General features: G+C 39.0%; 1 protein-coding gene across 3 annotated transcripts in view; it reads right to left on the bottom strand.

Moving 5' to 3' along the window:
• Positions 1 to 10,366: 10,366 nt before the first annotated feature.
• Positions 10,367 to 22,595, bottom strand: part of LOC133611396 (single-stranded DNA-binding protein 3) — a 126,504-nt gene continuing 114,275 nt past the window's right edge. For 2 of the 3 annotated variants that reach the window (XM_061968130.2, XM_061968132.2), the window contains 6 exons: positions 22,500 to 22,554; positions 22,238 to 22,308; positions 18,299 to 18,377; positions 18,189 to 18,217; positions 18,002 to 18,103; positions 10,367 to 12,502 (listed from right to left, as the gene is read on the bottom strand). In XM_061968130.2, coding sequence (XP_061824114.1) covers positions 12,473 to 12,502; positions 18,002 to 18,103; positions 18,189 to 18,217; positions 18,299 to 18,377; positions 22,238 to 22,308; positions 22,500 to 22,554 — 366 coding nt within the window. In that variant the 3' untranslated portion in view covers positions 10,367 to 12,472. The remainder of the gene's footprint in view (positions 12,503 to 18,001; positions 18,104 to 18,188; positions 18,218 to 18,298; positions 18,378 to 22,237; positions 22,309 to 22,499; positions 22,555 to 22,595) is intronic. The other variant, XM_061968131.2, reaches the window with a different exon arrangement.

Genomic DNA, 22,595 nt, shown 5'->3' with positions numbered 1-22,595 from the left:
TTATTTAAGGTGCAATAAACAAAATAAACGTAACGTTATTAATATCAGTATTATGGATACCATGAACAAAAATTCCTCAAAACAGTCCACTACCTATAATATAGGCTTTTTAAACATCAGATCATTGTCTCCCAAAAAGTTATTAGTTATTGAGGTCATTATAGAGACAACAATCTTAATGTCATTGATCTTAGTGAAACTTGGCTAAAACCAGAAGAGGTTTTTTCCGCTTTAACTATACAGTGCACATTATGCTCGTCCCCTTAAAAGGGATTGAGGGGTCACACTAAATATCCAATGAAAACCTTAACCTTAGCCCTAATCTAAGTAATGAATATAAATCATTTGAGGTGCTTACTATGAGGTCTGTCACACCGCTATCTCGCCATCTGGCTGTTATCCATCGCCCCCCTGGGCTCTATTCGGACTTTATCAGTGAATTTTCAGAGTTTGTCGCTGATTTAGTGACGCACGCAGATAATATAATTATAATGGGGGGATTTAATATCCATAAGAGTACCATGTTAGAGCCTCCGTGCAAGGCGCTCCTGACTATAATTGATAGCTGTGGTTGTCATGTCTTTTGATCATGTTTTGTTTGGTTATGTTCCGTTGGTTTGTGGACTCTTTTAGTTCCTGTTTTCACTCCCTTGCTTTGTCACCATGACAACCATTAATTTCACCTGTTTCATGTGTTGGACTCACGCACCTGGTGTTAATCAAGACTTTATTATTTAAGCCAGGCAATCGGGCTGGCGACATTACCTCTGCTATTCCATACCATGCTCTGTGCTAACTTGTTTTCATGCGATTGTTTGTTTCATGCCATGCCACGTAAGTTTTGGTTTTGTTTCATGTCATGTCCATAGTTTCTGTCTTAGTGTTAGTTTTGTTTTCATTCGCTAAGTTTGAGTCTCCGCCGTGTGCGCGCCTTTCGTTTGTTCTTTTTATAGTCATAATTAAAAATGTCTTTACCTTCACGCCGTGTCCGATCCAATTCCTTTGCATTCTAAATGTAATTATACAAAATTTAAATAGTAGTAACAATAAAGATAATTATCTTTGTAGTCTAAAATGCAATTGTCTGAAATATTTATAATAAAATTAGTGTTTTTAAACTTTTTTTTAATATATATTATAAATACAAATACTTTAGATAACAATATTTATGTTAAAACGAATATTACATTTTACACAAAACATTTGCTTATAAAATACTTATACTTCTAATACTTAAAATATTTAAATATAATTGTCTAAATTATATATACACATAAAAATAATAAATATAATCATCCAAAAAATTACATATGTATATATATTATAAATTAAAACATAATTCATTATAATTGTCTAAAATATGCATATAATAAAATAAATGATAATAAAAAGTATAATTCTCTCAAATGTGTCTAAATATGTATTTTTTCTTCTTCTTCAGCCATGACAAAATACATGTCCCTTAGATTAGTCCTCCAACTTACCTGTATTTAGTCAAATATAATGTACATTGAAAAAAATCTAAATAGTGTAAAAAAAAATCTGATATTTTACTTTGTATTTATATACACAATCAAATATTTGTTCAAAATATATTTGCCTGATATTTTCCTTCATTCACAAGTATAGGATACTACAAAATACTTTTTAAAATTGTGTTTATAATTGTTTATTTAGAATTTTTTAAATGTCTATTTGGTTGTTGTTTTTTATATAATATACTAATAGTAATTAGTATAACTTATGGTAATTGTACTATAATTTAGTTTTTAAAAAATCATAGTTTTAGAATCATACTTTATAGGTATTTGAAAGAAATTACATTTCAAAAAACAAACATTCAAACACTAGCAAAATCATGAAACAAGTTCAGTTGAAAAAGTTATTTTCTTTTTTTTCTAGATAATATTGTAAAAAGATTGTTGAAAACGAGCTCATGGCAAAAGGAGTGAAGTCATTTTATTTGTTTGAATATGTATCTACAACAAGGGGGGACACAAGCAAAAAACCACAACTTCAAAATAAAATTAAAAAACAAAAAAATATATACATTTATTAATTATCAATGCAGTTCCCCCCCAAATAACATTTTTTCATCTAAAGAAACTTTACAATATAAAGAAACATACATAGAATATTTTTTAACCTTTTTGTTTTTTGAAACTACACGAGACATTTAAGGATGGGGGGGAAAAACTACCCTAACATGATCCAAAGCAATTGAATATAATCAATACTGCCTTGTCATCAAGGACATCATAAAAAATAAAATCAGAGGAACTGAACATGTCACCCCCCCCCCCCCCCCCCCCTTTTTGTTTTTAAATGGTACAATATTTTACAATCAGCACAATAGAAATACAGAAAAGATCCTCGATGCTGTGACGTCTTCTTACAGGACAGTAAGAAAATAAAAGACAGACAAGTTGGATTGCAGTTTTTGACAGTTTTCAAAACCAAATCAAATGAAAATGGATTTAAAGAGAAACCCTCCATAAGGTAAGAAAAAGAAAGGACATGTGTCGACAACTTCTGTCGCAATTTACATTTCCAATACGCTAAGTTTTAACCTCAATTTAGCACTTATTCAAATAAGAGCTTATACGAACGGCGCACTCACACTAGGAAAAGTTGGTCACTCCTGACAACTAAAACACGTAAAAATTCATAGCTTTTTTCCATTTAAAGTATATTTTATGGTAATATTCTGACGACTCAGCAGCTAGTATTTCACTGTATAAATAAAAGTGGTACCATTCCCATTTCAAGTAAATTTACAGTAAAAAACAATTAACTGCTCAGTTGTTGGAATTACTGTCAATTTACAGTAATGCACTGTAAAAATAAATATTTGTAGATTTCTTTTTTAATAAACGGCAGCTCAGTTGCCAGAACTTTACCCTAAAAACACAGTAAAAGTATTGTTACTACAGTACCTTAAATTTAAGGGTGGGATATTTTACTGTAAAAAAAAACAACAGTGGTACGGTTTTCCCTTTACAGTAAAGCGCTGGGGGGAAAAAAACATTATAGATTTTACGGTCAACAGCTGCAAGAATTTTCCTTTCAAAAATAAGTTTTTCCGTTTACAGTAATACACTGTAAAAACAAGAACGGTAGATTTTATGGTAAAAAAAATGTAAAAAAAGAAAGAAATTGCAGCTCAGTCGCCAGAATGTTACTGTAAAAATAACAGTGGCACTGCTTGTCTATTTACAGTAATGCACTGTAAAAAAAAAATAATAATTAAAAAAAATTGCTGTAATTTTGACAGTAAAATTCTGGTGACTGAGCTGCAAGTTTGTTATGGTAAAATTAACGAGTTAAAAAAAAAATACAAAAATTAAGTGTGCGACGTCGGCAAGTCATGTCATTACTGTGACTGCTTCTCTTGCTGGTTATTCATGATTATGAACCCTGCCTTCCATAATAAAAAAAATAAGCAGAACTATTTCAAATAATCCACTAAATCAAAACGTAAATTGGGTCTGTTTCTTTTTCAGAGATAGACATCTGAGAAAAAGGTAGAACCTGTTATGCAAAACACAAACATCCACTGCAGGGTATCATCACTCCTCCCGCCAGTTACTGGTGATAGCCGGCTAGAAATGAACAGAATGACTCCAAATAATCCACAAGGTAAAGCCTTTCTGACGCACTAGATGTGTACGATCCAGGTGATAGCTTCTCCTGCCAGTTATCAATAACGACAAATGCAACCACGTGCAGTTAAAATAAACAGAATGACTCAAAATAATCCACACGGTTAAAGCCAATGATGCGCTCGTTACGCACAAGATTACGTGTGTAATCAATGGGATATCTTCGATAAATACCTGAGCAGAATGACTCAAAATAATCCACAAGGGTAAAGCGCCTAATACGCGCTTATAGTGATAGCCTCTCCTGCCAGTTATCAATAACGGTAAATGTACGGTAGGAAGAGGACTCATACGACCACATTCGTCAAAATTTACCTAACACATGAAAAGTGACGAATATGAGGCGTGCCAGTGTAGAGTTTCTTAAAATTTGTTTAAAGAGTGTTTAAGCGTCAGTTGCTACGTAGAGTGGCGATTTCCATCATTTTCAGCAGACTGCATTGCAAAAATGATTAACACCCTCTTCCTCTCACGTGAGATCCACCCAAGAAAGGGGCCATATGAATCTTTTCCCTCCTGTCATTTAGATGGACAGAATGACTCAACATAATCCCCAAGGTTGAAGCAGATGATGTAAGACATGTAATCAACGTGATAGCTTTTCCTGACAGTTATCAATAACGATAAATGCCATCCATCTTCTTCCGCTTATCCGAGGTCGGGTCGCGGGGGCAGCAGCCTAAGCAGAGAAACCCAGACTTCTCTTTCCCCACCTACTTTGTCTAGTTCCTCCCGAAGGATCACGAGGCTTTCCCAGGCCAGCCGGGAGACATAGTCTTCCCAACGTGTCCTGGGTCTTGCCGGTGGCCTCCTACCGGTTGGAAGTGCCCTAAACACCTCCCCAGGGAGGGGTCTGGTTGGCATCCGGACCAGATGCCCGAACCATCTCATCTGGCTCCTCTCGATGTGGAGGAGAAGCAGCTTTACTTTGAGCTCCTCCCGGATGACAGAGCTTCTCACCCTATCTCTAATAGAGAGCCCCGGAGGAGGAAACTCATTTCGGTCTCTTGTACCCGAGATCTTGTCCTTTCAGTCATAACCCAAAGCTCATGACCATAGGTGAGGATGGGAATGTAGATCGACCCGTGAATTGAGAGCTTTGCCTTCCGGCTCAGCTCTTTTTTCACCACGATGGACCGATACAGGGTTCACATCACTACAGACGCCGCACCGATCGGCCTGTTGATCTCACGATCCACTCTTCCCTCACTCGTGAACAAGACTCTGAGGTACTTGAACTCCTCCACTTGGGGCGAGGTCTCCTCCCCAACCCGGAGATGGCACTCCACCCTTTTCCGGGCGAGAACCATGGACTCGAACTTGGAGGAGCTGATTCTCATCCCAGTCGCTTCACACTCGGCTGCGAACCGATCCAGTGAGAGCTGAAGATCCTGGCCAGATGAAGCCATCAGGACCACATCATCCGCAAAAAGCAGAGACCTAATCCTGCAGCCACCAAACCGGATCCCCTCAACGCTCTGACTGCGCCTAGAAATTCTGTACATAAATATTGTAAACAGAATCGGTGACAAAGGGCAGCCTTGGCGGAGTCCAACCCTCACTGGAAAGGGTCCGACTTACTGCCGGCAATGCGGACCAAGCTCTGACACTGATCATACAGGGAGCGGACCGCCTCGATCGGACAGTCTGATACCCCATACTCTCTGAGCAGCGGTCAAATGCCTTCTCCAAGTCCACAGAACACATGTAGACTGGTTGGGCAAACTCCCATGCACCCTCAAGGACCCCGCAGAGCGTACAGAGCTGGTCCACAGTTCCACGACCAGACGAAAACCACAATGCTCCTCTTGAATCCGAGGTTCGACTATCCAGCGTAGCCTCCTCTCTAGTACACCTTACCAGGAAGGCTGAGGAGTGCGATCCAAAGAAAGTTGGAACACACCCTCAGGTTCCCCTTCTTAAAGACAGGAACCACCACCCAGGTCTGCCAATCCAGAGGCACCGCCCCAGATGTCCACACGATGTCGCAGAGTCGTGTCAACCAAGACCGCCCCACAGCATCCAGAACCATAAGGAACTCTGAAGAATGACCATTGCAACAACACATCATCAGTAGGATAAAACTAACCTATCTCAAGATGGTCTAACCGATAAATACCAAGTTACCGACTCAGTGGCCTTGTGGTTAGAGTCTCCGCCCTGAGATAGATTCAAACCCCGGCGAGTCATACCAAAGACTGTAAAAGTGGAACTTATTACCTCCCTGCTTGGCACTCAGCATCAAGGGTTTGAATTGGGGGTTAAATCACCAAAATGATTCCCGAGCGCGGCCACCGCTGCTGCTCACTGCTCCCCTCACCTCCCAGGGGGTGGAACAAGGGGATGGGTCAAATGCAGAGGGTAATTTTACCACATCTAGTGTGTGTGTGACTATCAGTGGCACTTTAACTTTAACCACTGTCCCTAATAAAACAAAGAGAATGACTCAAAATAATCCACATGGTAAAGCAGATGATGCTTTTGTCACAGCACAGGGCGTGTACGATCAACGTGATATTTTCCATAAACTCCATCGTCCGTAGTAAAAAATAAAGAGAATGACTCAAAATAATCCACATGGTATAAAGCAGATGCTTTTGTCACACAAAGGGCGTGTACGATCAACGTGATATTATCGATAAACTCCGTTTGTAGTAAAAAATAAAGAGAATGACTCACAATAATCCACATGGTAAAGCAGATGCTTTTGTCACACAAAGGGCGTGTACGATCAATGCCATATTTTCGATAAACTCCGTCCGTAGTAAAAAATAAAGAGAGTGACTCAAAATAATCCACATGGTAAAGCAGGTGATGCGTTTGTCACAAACAGGGCGTGTACGATCGACGCGATATTTTCGATACAACTCCACCGTCCGTAGTAAAAAATAAAGAGAATGACTCAAAATAATCCATATGGTAAAGCAGATGCTTTTGTCACACAAAGGGCGTGTACGATCAATGCCATATTTTCGATAAACTCCGTCCGTAGTAAAAAATAAAGAGAGTGACTCAAAATAATCCACATGGTAAAGCAAGTGATGCTTTTGTCACAAACAGGGCGTGCACGTTTAACGTGATATTTTCGATAAAACTCCACTGTCCGTAGTAAAAAAATAAAGAGAATGACTCAAAATAATCCACATGGTAAAGCAGATGCTTTTGTCACACACAGGGCGTGTACGATCGACGCGATATTTTTCGATAAACTCCGTCCGTAGTAAAAAATAAAGAGAGTGACTCAAAATAATCCACATGGTAAAGCAAGTGATGCTTTTGTCACAAACAGGGCGTGCACGTTTAACGTGATATTTTCGATAAAACTCCACTGTCCGTAGTAAAAAATAAAGAGAATGACTCAAAATAATCCACATGGTAAAGCAGATGCTTTTGTCACACAAAGGGCGTGTACGATCAATGCCATATTTTCGATAAACTCCGTCCGTAGTAAAAAATAAAGAGAATGACTCAAAATAATCCACATGGTAAAGCAGGTGATGCGTTTGTCACAAACAGAGCGTGTACGATCGACGCGATATTTTCGATACAACTCCACCGTCCGTAGTAAAAAATAAAGAGAATGACTCAAAATAATCCACATGGTAAAGCAGGTGATGCGTTTGTCACAAACAGGGCGTGTACGATCGACGCGATATTTTCGATACAACTCCACCGTCCGTAGTAAAAAATAAAGAGAATGACTCAAAATAATCCACATGGTAAAGCAGATGCTTTTGTCACACAAAGGGCGTGTACGATCAATGCAATATTTTCGATAAACTCCGTCCGTAGTAAAAAATAAAGAGAGTGACTCAAAATAATCCACATGGTAAAGCAAGTGATGCTTTTGTCACAAACAGGGCGTGCACGTTTAACGTGATATTTTCGATAAAACTCCACTGTCCGTAGTAAAAAATAAAGAGAATGACTCAAAATAATCCACATGGTAAAGCAGATGCTTTTGTCACACAAAGGGCGTGTACGATCAATGCCATATTTTCGATAAACTCCGTCCGTAGTAAAAAATAAAGAGAATGACTCAAAATAATCCACATGGTAAAGCAGGTGATGCGTTTGTCACAAACAGGGCGTGTACGATCGACGCGATATTTTCGATACAACTCCACTGTCCGTAGTAAAAAATAAAGAGAATGACTCAAAATAATCCACATAGTAAAGCAGATGCTTTTGTCACACAAAGGGCGTGTACGATCAATGCAATATTTTCGATAAACTCCGTCCGTAGTAAAAAATAAAGAGAGTGACTCAAAATAATCCACATGGTAAAGCAAGTGATGCTTTTGTCACAAACAGGGCGTGCACGTTTAACGTGATATTTTCGATAAAACTCCACTGTCTGTAGTAAAAAATAAAGAGAATGACTCAAAATAATCCACATGGTAAAGCAGATGCTTTTGTACGATCGACGCGATATTTTTCGATAAACTCCACCGTCCGTAGTAAAAACAAAGAAAATGACTCAAAATCATTTACAAAGTCAACGCAGACAATATAATCGGATCTCTCCCGCTGCCTCAAAGTAAGCCACCGAGTCAACGTCAACAAAAGCGCCGGGAATAAACAAAAGTCCAAAAAGTTGTGTCACAAAGTGACACGGTCCAGTGTGAGTGCGCCTTTGAAATGTGTTGTAAGAGAACATGAAAAGTTCATTAAAAGTTCCCCTCTTAAAGAACAATAAGTGGGTTCCTGTTCCAACTGGCTTTGGAAATATCAAAACATGTCAATGATATCAAAATGCATTTTACAGTATTTACAAAAACAATGAGGGGAAAAAAAAAAGTTAGTTTAATGGCCGCTTCAATTCAAACTGAGACAAAAAAAGGATGCTGCTACCACCAGGACCCCCCATGGATTAACGGGAAAAATGCACCGGTGGACGACTAGAAAGAAAACGACCGGAAGTGGTGCGAGCAGCATGAGTGACGACATGAGTGGGGATGACACGCATGAGTGCTGACTGCGTCTGCATATTTACACACTTTCGCTACTACAAGAATAATACTCTCCAAATCAAAACAATCAACAAAATGAAAAAAAAAAAAAAAAAAAGTCCATGAATAAATAAAACTGTGCATTTCTTCCAGGTTTTGATTAGGGTTAAGTGTCAAAAAAAAAAAAAAAAGAAATCCCAACGGATGGATGTACTGTAGTCTCACCAGCAGGGGGCAGTGAAGTCACATCATTAAAGTTTCGTTTTGTGTGCACTCGTGAAAAGCATGTATCTCCACATTTTTATTTTTATTTTTATTTTTTTTTACAAACATGTTTTTATTCTTTTTTTTTGTTAGTATTTTTGTACAGCCCCAAAAATAAAGATTTAAAAAAAAAAAAAAAAAAAAGGATTTTGGAGATACATGTTTTATTAGCAAGGGATTATATGCAAAATTACGGAGCCTCTAAAGGGACATGGGGGGAAAAAATGTTTCTAATTTTGAATGTTTTTATTTTTTTTAGACATGTATCTCGTGCGCACGAGATACATGTCTAAAAAAATAAAAACATTCAAAATTAGAAACATTTTTTTTTATAACTTTATAAAAAGTTAAGCGCACAAGATACATGTCTAAAAAAAAAAATTATAAAATTTTTTGTTTTTTATAATTTATAAAATTTATTATATATTTTTAGACACGAGATACATGTCTAAAAAATATAAATAAATAAATAAAAAATTATAAAAAAAACTAATTTCCTCCATGTCCCTTTAGGGGCTCCGTACAAAATAAATATTTAGTGTAAAAAAGAAAAAGGCCTGAGGCTGGATATATTGTGGTTTTACCAGCAGGGGGGAGTGACGTCACTGACTAGTGAAAAGCATGTATTTCCACTTTTTTAATCTTCCAAACATCAAAGAACATGTCGATTTGAATCAAATGTTTTCGACAAAGAAAAATAAAGAAAATGACAGCGTTAAAAAACACCCTAATTTGGAGATACGTGTTTTCAATAGTATTTGATGCTATGCAACAACAACAAAACCAGTTTTACTATTGAGGTCATATTAAAGTTTGGATTTCCATCCATCCATTTCTATCACTTGGACATTTGTGCGCACATGACTAGTGAAAAGCATGCATCTCCAAATGTTGTCATAATCTCGCCAAAAAAAATTAGTTTTTTTGTACAAAATTTGGGAGTATTTTTGGACCCTCCCCAAAAAATAAATAAATAAATCATGAGCGTTTTTAAATAAAACACAATTTGGAGATACATGTTTTCTTTATCTAGTAATGCAATGCAAAAATGTACAAAAATCTTCCAAACAATTGTGTTTTAATCCAAATTCTGGTGTAGTTTTATGTTTATCTAAAAAAAAAAAAAGAGGGTCAAAAATAGGCCAATTGGTCTTAGCAGCAAAGGGCAGTGACGTCACATCATTAAAGTTTAGATTTGTACACACATAATTATGATCAGAAAGTACGGAAAATAGTATTTTTGCAGTCTTTTTCTGTATCCAAAAGGAAGAAAAATAAAAGTTCGGAGACACGTTTTCATTAGTAAGTGATATACTGCAGTCTGACCAGGAGAGGGCAGTGACGTCACATCATTAAAGTTTGCATTTGTGCGCCCAAAATTGTTGCTGCTGACTAGTGAAAACATGGATCCCGCCAAAAAAGTACAGAATGTTATTTTTATACAACGTTTTTGAGTATTTTTTGCACCAAAACAGTGTTTTCAAAAAAAACAATTTGGAGATACATGTTTTCACTATCAAGTAATGTTATGCAAAAATGTACAACAATCTTCCAAAGAAGTGTGTTTTTATACACATTTTAGTGTAGTTTTATGTTTATCCAAAATAGAGGGTCAAAAATAGGCCAATCGGTGGATATATTGTCGTTTTAGCAGCAGTGACGTCACATCATTAAAGTCTAGCTTTGTGCACACACAACTATGATCGACTATAATAAAGCATGGATCTCCATATTTTGCTTAAATCCCCTCAAAAAGTTAAAAAAACAACAACATATATATTGTTTTTGTCCAAATGTTTGTAGTAATTTTCTGTATCCAAAAAGAAGAAGAAATTAAAGGGGGGTTTTTGAATTCAAAAGTGAAAGTTTGGAGAGACATGTTTTCATTAGTAAGTGATATACTGCAGTCTGACCAGGAGGGGGCAGTGACGTCACATCATTAAAGATTGGATTTGTGCGCACAAAATTGTTGCTGCTGACTAGTGAAAACATGGATCTCCATTTTTTTTACAGAAAGGTTGTTTGTTTAAAAAATACATTTAGTATTTTTTTGCACCAAAACAAATAGTTTTAAATGAAAACAAAACAAAAACACAATTTGGAGATACATGTTTTCATTATCATGTAATGTTATGCAAAAATGTACACCAATCTTCCAAACAAGTGTGTTTTTATACACATTTTAGTGTAGTTTTATGTTTATCTAAAATAGAGGGTCAAAAATTGGTGGATATATTGTAGTCTTAGCTGCAGGGGGGAAGTGACGTCACATCATTTAAGTTTAGATTTGTGCACACACAATTGTGATCGTCAACTATAATAAAGCATGGATCTCCATATTTTCCTTAAATCCCCTCAAAAAGTTAAAAAAAAGGGTGTTTTTGTCCAATTTTTGAAGTAATTTTCTGTATCCAAAAAGAAGAAAAACAATTAAAGGAGCGTTTTGTAATTCAAAAACGCAATTTAGAGAGTTTTCATTAGCAAGTGATATACTGTAGTCTTACCGGTAGGGGGCAGTGCGGTCACATCACTAAAGTTGGATTTGTTGACCCTGACTAGTGAAAAACATGCATCACTACATTTTCTTTCAATACCCCAAAACATTTACGGTCAATTAAGTATTTAAAAATTAAAATAAACAGAAAAAGATGATGCAAAAAATCAAAATTGTATTTTTATCCTTATTTTTGGTGGGTATTAATGTTTATCACCTATCTCCCCCCCAAAAATCTTTGGAATACAAAGAAAAAAAACTAACTTGGAGATACATGTTTTTCCATTCGCCTTCAAAGTAAAAAAAACAAAACAAAAAAAACAACTAATAATTTGATCCTAATCTTTAAAAATTACCATAGCAATATAATTAATAACAATAATACAATATTAAAATAAAAACAGCAATGATACAACACATACATAAAATAGGGGGGGAACAAAAATCGTAAAATTCACGGATTATCACAACACCTCTGTTGAAAATGTACACAAACAGAGAATAATGTCAAGGGTCGGGGGGGAGGTCACGTCCGTTCGATCCGTTCGCAACAGCACGTTTCGAAACTTGAAAAAAAAAAAAAACTCAAATCTGATGAAGTTTCCAGAAGAGAGCCAACATTGTGTCCTGGTTCAGTCTCCTTCCTCGACCCTCCAGTGTGTCCTCATTGTCTAGAAGCGGACAGGAAGCCGGGGAGGCTCGGGCCCGGGTCCGAGAAGAGGCTCTTCCTGTTGCTCTGTGACAGCTTCCTGCTCGGGCCGGTGGCCATCTTGCACGCTCCCGGAGGGCCCGTCTTGATTAGAGTCCCAGCGTGCTCCAGGGCTGCTCCGGAGGGCTGCGTGGGGCCGCACAGTTCACCCAAGTGGAGGTGGGGGAGGTGGAGGAGGGTGGGGGGTAACGGCAGGGGGGGGAGGGGATGGACACCCCCAGATGGGAGCGGAGGTCGTGTGCGAGGAGGAATGGGGGGGAGGTGAAGGTGGAGGTGGCGCGATCCGAGGCGAGGTAAGGATTGCGGAGGAATCCCAAAATTAAAAAAAATGGGTACGAAATAGGAGTGGAAGATAAACAAAAATACAAAAAAAAAAAGAGGAAAAATAAAATCACACACTCATCGTCATGTTGGGAGAATACTGAAAAGAGAGAGAAAGGGAAAGGGGGAGGAGGGCACAGATGAGTGGGTGTGCAACATTTAAACACCAGGGGGCGCTCTGACCCAGCACTGCTACTCTATAGCAGACCTCGGAAAATTAATCTGGCCCATTGGACAATCCTAAATAATTTTTTTAGATCTTTAAGATGGAAAGTGTAGCCACCATTATGATGTGCAGTCATGTTTTCTAATGGCCGTAATAAGTCTTGAACTATACAAAGTATTTCAATGGTTGGAATCTGTGCTTTTGCATGATATACTAGTTACTATGGTCATCTAATTAGTTACTATGGTCATCTAATTAGTTACTATGGTGATCTACGTCACAGCAGCTCAGACGAGGTACCAAGCAGTGTGGGTGGGGAGAGTTTCCACAGAGTGTTTCCAGAGCGAGCCTGAAATGTGGGTGTCAGGGACAGACGTGGAAGGAGATTTTTACAACAAAGTTGTAAAGCTTAGTGATATATCAGATTGTCTGTGGGGTTTTTTTTACCCTTCGCGTTCATATTTCGCTGTGTTTGTTGCATTGTTGTTGCGTTTCGCTTGATTGTAAAATATGTCGATTGAGACATTCATATGTTGTCAATATTCAGTGTTTTACCGTTCATAGTTAATATTTTAAAAATCCCACATTCTTTATTTTCATGTATATTCTGGGCATGTTATTCAGTAAAATAAATAAAAATTCCATTCTGTTTTTTTCAGGTGGTCTGTCATAACGTTTTTAGCATTCAATCAGACATTATTGTGAGGTTTTCTCTAAATTTGGCACACCCTAGCCAAGACATTACACACGGCGCTCAAAAATCTGTCAAAATGTTTTAGTACGACTTTGATAAGCTAAAAAGCCGTACCGCTTGATGGATTGTCGTAGCATTACGGTTACTGTAGTCAGACGTACTGTGCTTCAACATACGAGTATTATTATGGTGTGTGCATAAGGACCTCAAAATGGCACCTATTAGGAGACATTATCGAGCGCTTTGTTTTGACCTATTATGCAAAACCAACTTTTCCTAGCTACCGTATTTTTCGGAGTATAAGTCGCTCCAGCCGAAAATGCATAATAAAGAAGGGAAAAAACTTATATAAGTCACACTGGAGTATAAGTCGCATTTTTTGGGGAAATTTATTTGATAAAAGCCAACACCAAGAATAGACATTTGAAAGGCAATTTAAAATAAATAAAGAATAGTGAACAACAGGCTGAATAAGTGTACGTTATATGAGGCATAAATAACCAACTGGTATGTTAACGTAACATATTATGGTAAGAGTCATTCAAATAACTATAACATATAGAACATGCTATACGTTTACCAAACAATCTGTCACTCCTAATCGCTAAATCCCATGAAATCTTATACGTCTAGTCTCTTACGTGAATGAACTCAATAATATTATTTGATATTTTACGGTAACGTGTTAATAATTTCACACATAAGTCGCTCCTGAGTATAAGTCGCACCACCGGCCAAACTATGAAAAAAACTGCGACATATAGTCCGAAAAATACGGTATTGGTACCTGCTGATGTGTATTTGGGGGTCTGCGTAAGTCATAAAAATGTGCATGCGTCTGCCATTGTCGTCGCTGCCGTAGTCAATAAGCTCCTTCTTTTTCTCGTCCTCCGCTGTTGCCATTTCTAATACAAAGTAGCGTACAGTTCTAACTTATATCTGTCAGTAGACTCGCTATGGAAGCGCTGAAAACTACGGGTACGAAAAAAGATGACGGGGATAAGACACTGTCGAAGTGGAGGCACGTAAATAAGAGCGCCCACAAAGCGGCTTGAAAACGGTCTGAAGAACATAATCTATGCAAAATTTGCAAAGAACCACCATTACATGTATGCCACAAGGAAGTGTTGTAAATGTAGAAAATATTTATTATCATTTATAAAAAAATAAATCACACTACGACCCTTTTAATTAGCTTTATAATCCTGTGCGCCTTTTGTATGAAAATAGACCTGAATAGACCATTTTATCGACATTGCGCCTTAAAATCCGAAAAATACGGTAAAATATTGTTTTCAGTATAATATGGGACCTTTAATGAAGAATCAATCCTGGTTAAGGCTGGGTGTAGATATTAAAAAAATGGTCATAATTTGCAAACAGCTACTAGGAAAAATAGTTTTGACCATTTTTCCATTAATTTTTTTCCTGCTGTATCTGATTGCTTCAATCAGGATTAGACTTTTCAGGCCAAATTCTGCAATTTGAATACAGTAAGGTCACTGAATAGCAGCCACTCTCCCCTGATGGTGGACCTTCACGGACCAAGTCTCCCTCCAGTTTGGCATTCATTTAATAATAATTACAATAATAATAATAATAATATGGTTGCTGAGGTGTTTTGTGTTTCACACAGGTCATCAACACACATCACTGTTACAGAGGGACATAATGAATTTATCAATGATTAGTAAGTGGCCACAATGCAAGCAGAAGATTTAAAAAAAAAAGCTTTCAAATGCTGCTTTTAGTTTAAAATCTGATCAATTATAGTCAAACTAGACCCTCAAAATCATCTAAAAGGGATTTAAACTATGTTAAAAATGGCCCAAAAAAGTCAATTACAGTGGAACCACTGAAGTAAAATACCCCTGAAATTGTAAGAACTCCAACACTAAAATGATGCAAAGCTCTTATCAAATATCTTAGTTCAATGGTGTTTTACGCTTTTTATTTGGCTTTTGAGTGACACCTATTCCAAAAGACTAAGCAGAATATACACAGGAAGTGACGTGAAGTAAGCGAACTCAGTCTTTTTCATGTGCCTAACTTATTTTTACACTCCTGTGACAATCGGGAATGTTTAAAAATTGCAAAGGTTACGTCTTTGTCCTAAAAGGTTGTCGAGTTTTTAAAAAAGTGTTTATATTTTAAGCTGTGGTTAACTTCTTTTTAAGCCTGTAGGAAGGTTGGAAAAATGCAAAGCGGTTGAGGCGCATTTGCGACACGACTCATTATGCAGAGCATCCCAACTTTGTCCTTAAAATGAAGGACTACGGTATTATTTGGATTTTTGTTACAATTATAAAATATATTTTTACATTATCAGCTGTGGTTCACTTCTCTTTACGCGTATATGACAGCATAGAATGGAAGTGGAATGGTGTGAAAGTTTGCAAGATCTCTGTAATAAAGTTTGCACGAGGGCCACAGTTTGACCTGTGACTTAATATTTCTATGTTTACTCATGTTGACAAAAGCGTTTATCGACATTTTTGTTACAACATTTTTGAATTTCGACACAATACGGATACTGAGGCCTTGATTATTGGCAGAATCCAATACGATTTTAGCAGGAATCATAGTACATATTCTATTATCTTATACTGTTGGATTTTAGAAAAGGTTTCAGCAAATGAAATTAGTCAGGCAACAATGACAGGTATGAAAAACATTAACCATCCATCCATCCATCCATCTTCTTCCGCTTATCCGAGGTCGGGTCGCGGGGGCAGCAGCCTAAGCAGGGAAGCCCAGACTTCCCTCTCCCCAGCCACTTCGTCCAGCTCTTCCTGTGGGACCCCGAGGCGTTCCCAGGCCAGCCGGGAGACATAGTCTTCCCAACGTGTCCTGGGTCTTCCCCGCGGCCTCCTACCGGTCGGACGTGCCCTAAACACCTCCCTAGGGAGGCGTTCGGGTGGCATCCTGACCAGATGCCCGAACCACCTCATCTGGCTCCTCTCGATGTGGAGGAGCAGCGGCTTTACTTTGAGCTCCCCCCGGATGACAGAGCTTCTCACTCTATCTCTAAGGGAGAGCCCCGCCACCCGGCGGAGGAAACTCATTTCAGCCGCTTGTACCCGTGATCTTGTCCTTTCGGTCATAACCCAAAGCTCATGACCATAGGTGAGGATGGGAACGTAGATCGACCGGTAAATTGAGAGCTTTGCCTTCCGGCTCAGCTCCTTCTTCACCACAACGGACCGATACAGCGTCCGCATTACTGAAGACGCCGCACCGATCCGCCTGTCGATCTCACGATTCACTCTTCCCTCACTCGTGAACAAGACTCCGAGGTACTTGAACTCCTCCACTTGGGGCAAGATCTCCTCCCCAACCCGGAGATGGCACTCCACCCTTTTCCGGGCGAGAACCATGGACTCGGACTTGGAGGTGCTGATTCTCATCACATTAACCAACTTATCATTAATCACCTAGCATGGACTTATGCTGTCTTTAAGTTGAAGTAATGTTTTTTTTTCTGCGACACTCAGTGCCCACAATAATTCATTAAATTATGCTAATGGTACAGTAAGTCGAATGATGCGGACACTTTTGTTACTTGATGCTTTGCAGACTCTGTATGTGTAAGGAATATGCAACTATAATTATTTGATACTTATTTATATTGACAAATGTGCCGTTTTAGACTGCAATATTGTTGAATTAAGGATACGTGTTACGCATGTCTAGCTTGTGTGCTACTATGTGCTTGGCTGCGGTGTAGCTGTTAGCTCCTAGTAATAACCCACCATGTTTACTTTTTGCTGCATTGCATAATTGGGTTAGTTGCTGTGGTATCATCCAGGTTAATAGTACTGTCATGCTTTTATTTTGAAGCTTACTTTGCACAGAACAGTGTGCACATTTTAATTCGGTGACAGTGGTTATGTTATTATTTAAATAGCCCCCCTGTTAGACCAGTTGATCTGCCGTTTCTTTTCTTTTCTCCTCTGCTCCCCTTTTCCTTGAGGGGGGGGGGGGGGGGGGGGGGCACAGGTCCGGTGGCCATGGATGAAGTGCTGGCTGTCCAGAGTCGGGACCCGGGGTGGACCGCTCGCCTGTGCATCGGCTGGGAACATCTCTGCGCTGCTGACCCGTCTCCGCTCGGGATGGTGTCCTGCTGGCCCCACTATGGACTGGACTCTTACTATTATGTTGGATCCACTATGGACTGGACTCTCACAATATTATGTCAGACCCACTCGACATCCATTGCTTTCGGTCTCCCCTAGAGGGGGGAATTACCCACATATGTGGTCCTCTCCAAGGTTTCTCATAGTCATTCACATCGACGTCCCACTGGGGTGAGTTTTTCCTTGCCCTTATGTGGGCTTTGTACCGAGGATGTCGTTGTGGCTTGTGCAGCCCTTTGAGACACTTGTGATTTAGGGCTATATAAATAAAGATTGATTGATTGATTGATTGATATGATAAAGTTAGCAATACGACACTACATATCAACATAAGCAGACCCAGCTTTTATAGAAATGACCCCTGTGGGTCTCGCACGTTATGTCAACATAAGCGCGTTCAGGTGTATTATTTCCAACGGGAAAATGGCTTATGAATGCAACAAATAGATCTTGTCGGGTATTGGAGGTTCCACTGTTTACCCGAAAGTGTAAATATGTAGATGAAAAAAATGTTTTAATCTGCTTGCATTCCTCCACTGGTATGTCGGGGCGTCAAGGTGAACCATGAGGGCTCGTGAGGCGTCATTCACTCGCTCTACTTACACTTTCACTTTGGAATGGGTTCAAGAAGTTGCCGCCCATTTCGCCGTCGTCTCGCGGCGTTCCGGGCGGGTTGCTCATACCCCCCATGTTATTAGGAGAACTCTGGATGGAGGGAGGACAAGTGATGAGCGTTGTTGATTCTAAGGACTTCTAGATAATACCATGCGGAGATTGAGAGGGAGCCCACCTTTGGCAAGCCATCCATGTCTCCAGACCCTGCGGACGCAAATAACACCAAAGTCGACATGAAGCACACTTGGATCATTTAGTGCTAATTAATGAGTGACGTTGACGCACCAAGTGATCCGTTCATGTGGTGCGGCTCCATGGCTCCCATAGCGCCCATCGGCCCGTCAGGCCCGGGTCCCATTGGGAACTGGTCAAATTATAAGAAGTTCAGAATTGTGTTCTTATGTCTAAAGCTGGATCCACACTTGTGGTTCATTACCATAGTCTGGTGTCTTACTTAGATAACATTGTTATTTTTGTCATGTGACTGTTCAAGGCTGTGCAGTAAAGAACACTAAAGACTTAGTTAAACATATTATGGGACATAACTCACATATTATACACCGGCTGCATTCAATATATATATTTTTTCTTTCTACACCTACCAGCTTCTAAGTAATACATTTGAAGAGTTTTGTAAATCATTTGCAAACCACAATGCCGTCTGCTGAGTTGAATACATAGATTATATTCTCGCATGTCAACCATCTTAGATTTCACCAAAAGCTTCTAAAATATACTTTTAAATTGCCTTTGTGAATGTTTCTGAACATAACTCAAACATTCCAATCAAAATGCCATTTGCTGGGTTAAACACATAGATTTATTGATATTCTACTATATTTACCAGCTTCAATTGTATTAAAAGCCTTTAAAAATACTTTTAAAGAGCTTTTGTGACTTGATCATGACCATAATGACATCTACTAGGCTGAATACGCATATTTGTGTATTCTACTATATGTACCAGCTTTAATTTCACCCAATACTCCTCAAATATACTTTTCAAGAGCTTTCTTGATTTTTTTGTGTGACATAACTCAAATATCCCAAATCAAAGTGTCATCTTCTGGTTTGAATATGTAAATTATTTTTATATTCTATCATATTAAGTATTTTAGATTTCACCAAAAGTTTATAAAGACCGACATTTCGAGTGCCGTCAGCTGGGTTGACTACATAGATACATTTGGTATTTGTCAATACCTACCATCTTCAATTCACAAAAAGATTCTAAAATCTATTTTTAAAGATGTTTTGTGACTTTTTTTTGACATAATTCAAATATTCTAAAACCAAAATGTTGTCTGCTGGGTTGAATACATACCTCTTTTTGTATTTTGCAATATCTACAATTTTCAATTTCCCAACAAGCTTTTAAAGAGCTTTTGTGACTTATTCATGATGTAACGCAAATATTTCCAATTTAAAATGTTGTCTGCTGGGTTAAATACATAACTTATTTTTGTATTTTGCAATACCAACCTTCTTCAATTTCACACAAAGCTTCTAAAGTGTACTATTAAAAATTTGAAAAAGCTTTTGTGACTTGTTTATGCCGTAACCCAAATACTTCAAAACTAAAGTGTGGCCTGCTGGGCTTATTAATACATTGATTATTTTCCTATTATGCTATATGTACCGTCTTAGATCTTGACAAAATCCTCTCGTTTATATTTTTTTAGAAATTTCGGGACTTTTGCGTGACAAACTAAATGCCGTCTGCAAGGTTGAATAAATAGATCATATTTTACATATAGCATATTAACCAGCTTTGATTTCAACAAAAGCTTCTAGCTCCACCCACTCAGCAGATGATTTTATGAATTTCTTTAATAAGAAAATTGAACTCATTAGAAAGGAGATTAAAAACAATGCATCGCAGCTACAACTGGGTTCTATTAACACAGATACGACTGTATCTACGAAGGATACCGCCCTCCAAAATAGTTTCTCTCTCTTTGATGAAATAACATTAGAGGAATTGTTAAGATGTGTTAAGGGGACAAAACAAACAACATGTTTACTTGACCCATTTCCTGGGAAACTTATTAAGGAGCTTTTTGTATTATTAGGTCCATCAGTGCTAAATATTATAAACTTATCACTCTCCTCTGGCACTGTTCCACTAGCATTCAAAAAAGCGGTTATTCATCCTTTGCTCAAAAGACCTAACCTCGATCCTGACCTCATGGTAAACTACCGGCCGGTGTCCCACCTTCCGTTTATCTCGAAAATCCTCGAAAAAATTGTCGCACAGCAGCTAATTGAACACTTAATGTCTAACAATCTCTGTGAACCTTTTCAATCCGGTTTCAGGGCAAATCACTCTACGGAGACAGCCCTCGCAAAAATGACTAATGATCTACTGCTAACGATGGATTCTGATGCGTCATCTATGTTGCTGCTTCTTGATCTTAGCGCTGCTTTCGATACCGTCGATCATAATATTTTATTAGAGCGTATCAAAACACGTATTGGTATGTCAGACTTAGCCTTGTCGTGGTTTAACTCTTATCTTACTGACAGGATGCAGTGCGTCTCCCATAACAATGTGACCTCGGACTATGTTAAGGTAGCGTGCGGAGTCCCCCAAGGTTCGGTTCTTGGCCCTGCACTCTTTAGTATTTACATGCTGCCGCTAGGCGACATCATACGCAAATACGGTGTTAGCTTTCATTGTTATGCTGATGACACCCAACTCTACATGCCCCTAAAGCTGACCAACACGCCGGATTGTAGTCAGCTGGAGGCGTGTCTTAATGAAATTAAACAATGGATGTCCGCTAACTTCTTGCAACTCAACGCCAAGAAAACGGAAATGCTGATTATCAGTCTTGCTAAACACCGACATTTATTTGATAATACCACCTTAACATTTGACAACCAAACAATTACACAAAGCGACTCAGTAAAGAATCTGGGTATTATCTTCCACCCAACTCTCTCCTTTGAGTCACACATTAAGAGTGTTACTAAAACGGCCTTCTTTCATCTCCGTAATATCGCTAAAATTCGTTCCATTTTGTCCACTAGCGACGCTGAGATCATTATTCATGCGTTCGTTACGTCTCGTCTCGATTACTGTAACGTATTATTTTCGGGTCTCCCTATGTCTAGCATTAAAAGACTACAATTGGTACAAAATGCGGCTGCTAGACTTTTGACAAGAACAAGAAAGTTTGATCATATTACGCCTATACTGGCTCACCTGCACTGGCTTCCTGTGCACTTAAGATGCGACTTTAAGGTTTTACTACTTACGTATAAAATACTACACGGTCTAGCTCCAGCTTATCTTGCCGATTGTATTGTACCATATGTCCCGGCAAGAAATCTGCGTTCAAAGAACTCCGGCTTATTAGTGATTCCCAGAGCCCAAAAAAAGTCTGCGGGCTGTAGAGCGTTTTCTATTGGGGCTCCAGTACTATGGAATGCCCTCCCGGTAACAGTTAGAGATGCTACCTCAGTAGAAACATTTAAGTCCCATCTCAAAACTCATTTGTATACTCTAGCCTTTGAATAGCCACCCTTTTTTAGACCAGTTGATCTGCCGTTTCTTTTCTTTTCTCCTCTGCTCCCCCCTATCCCTTGTGGAAGGGGAGACACACAGATCCGGTGGCCATGGATGGGGTGCTGGCTGTCCGGGGTCGGGACCCGGGGTGGACCGCTCGCCTGTATATCGGTTGGGAACATCTCTGCGCTGCTGACCCGTCTCCGCTCGGGATGGTTTCCTGCTGACCCCACTGTGGACTGGACTCTTACTGTTATGTTGGATCCACTATGGACTGGACTCTCACAATATTATGTTAGACCCACTCGACATCCATTGCATTCGGTCTCCCTAGAGGGGGGGGGTTACCCACATATGCGGTCTTCTCCAAGGTTTCTCATAGTCATTCACATCGACGTCCCACTGGGGTGAGTTTTTCCTTGCCCTTATGTGGGCTATACCGAGGATGTCGTTGTGGCTTGTGCAGCCCTTTGAGACACTTGTGATTTAGGGCTATATAAATAAACATTGATTGATTGATTGATAAAATATACTAAATATACCTAACTGATCAATCAAGATGATGTCTCTTTGCTCTGCTGTGTACATGACAATGGTGCTCTTTGGAAGTACATTTTTAGAAGCTTTTCGTGAAATAAGCACCAAAGAGCACACCAAATGTGTATTTACATACAAGTGTGAACTGAGGCTGATTGTTTGAAAACCTAACTTACATTGGGTCTGTTGCCTCCGGGTCCAATAGGATTCATCATGGTGTAAATGTTTTCACTGGAGTTAGTTGAGTCTGAGTGAGGACGAAACAAAGAAGTTAATGAATTGTAGGCCCACATCTGGATTTTGTGAGGAGTGATATGACAAAAATGTAACAACAACAAAAGAAATCAGCAATCAGCAGGGGTGGAGGGCATGCGTTGTCAGTGAGAAGGACAAGATGGAGGACTGTTAGTGTGGTGGGGGCATAGTTAGGTGACGCACCACCTGGGCTGGGCATAATTGGAGTTCCGGGTGGACCTCCGCTGCCTGGTGGACCCTGAGAGGAGGAGAACGGGTAACAATCAGGTAAAAAGTCAC

This window comes from Nerophis lumbriciformis, linkage group LG08, assembly GCF_033978685.3.
Source record: "Nerophis lumbriciformis linkage group LG08, RoL_Nlum_v2.1, whole genome shotgun sequence".
Taxonomy (NCBI): Eukaryota; Metazoa; Chordata; class Actinopteri; order Syngnathiformes; family Syngnathidae; genus Nerophis; species Nerophis lumbriciformis.
The sequence above is the reverse complement of the archived record's forward strand: the minus strand, read 5'-3'. Positions and strand labels throughout refer to the sequence as shown.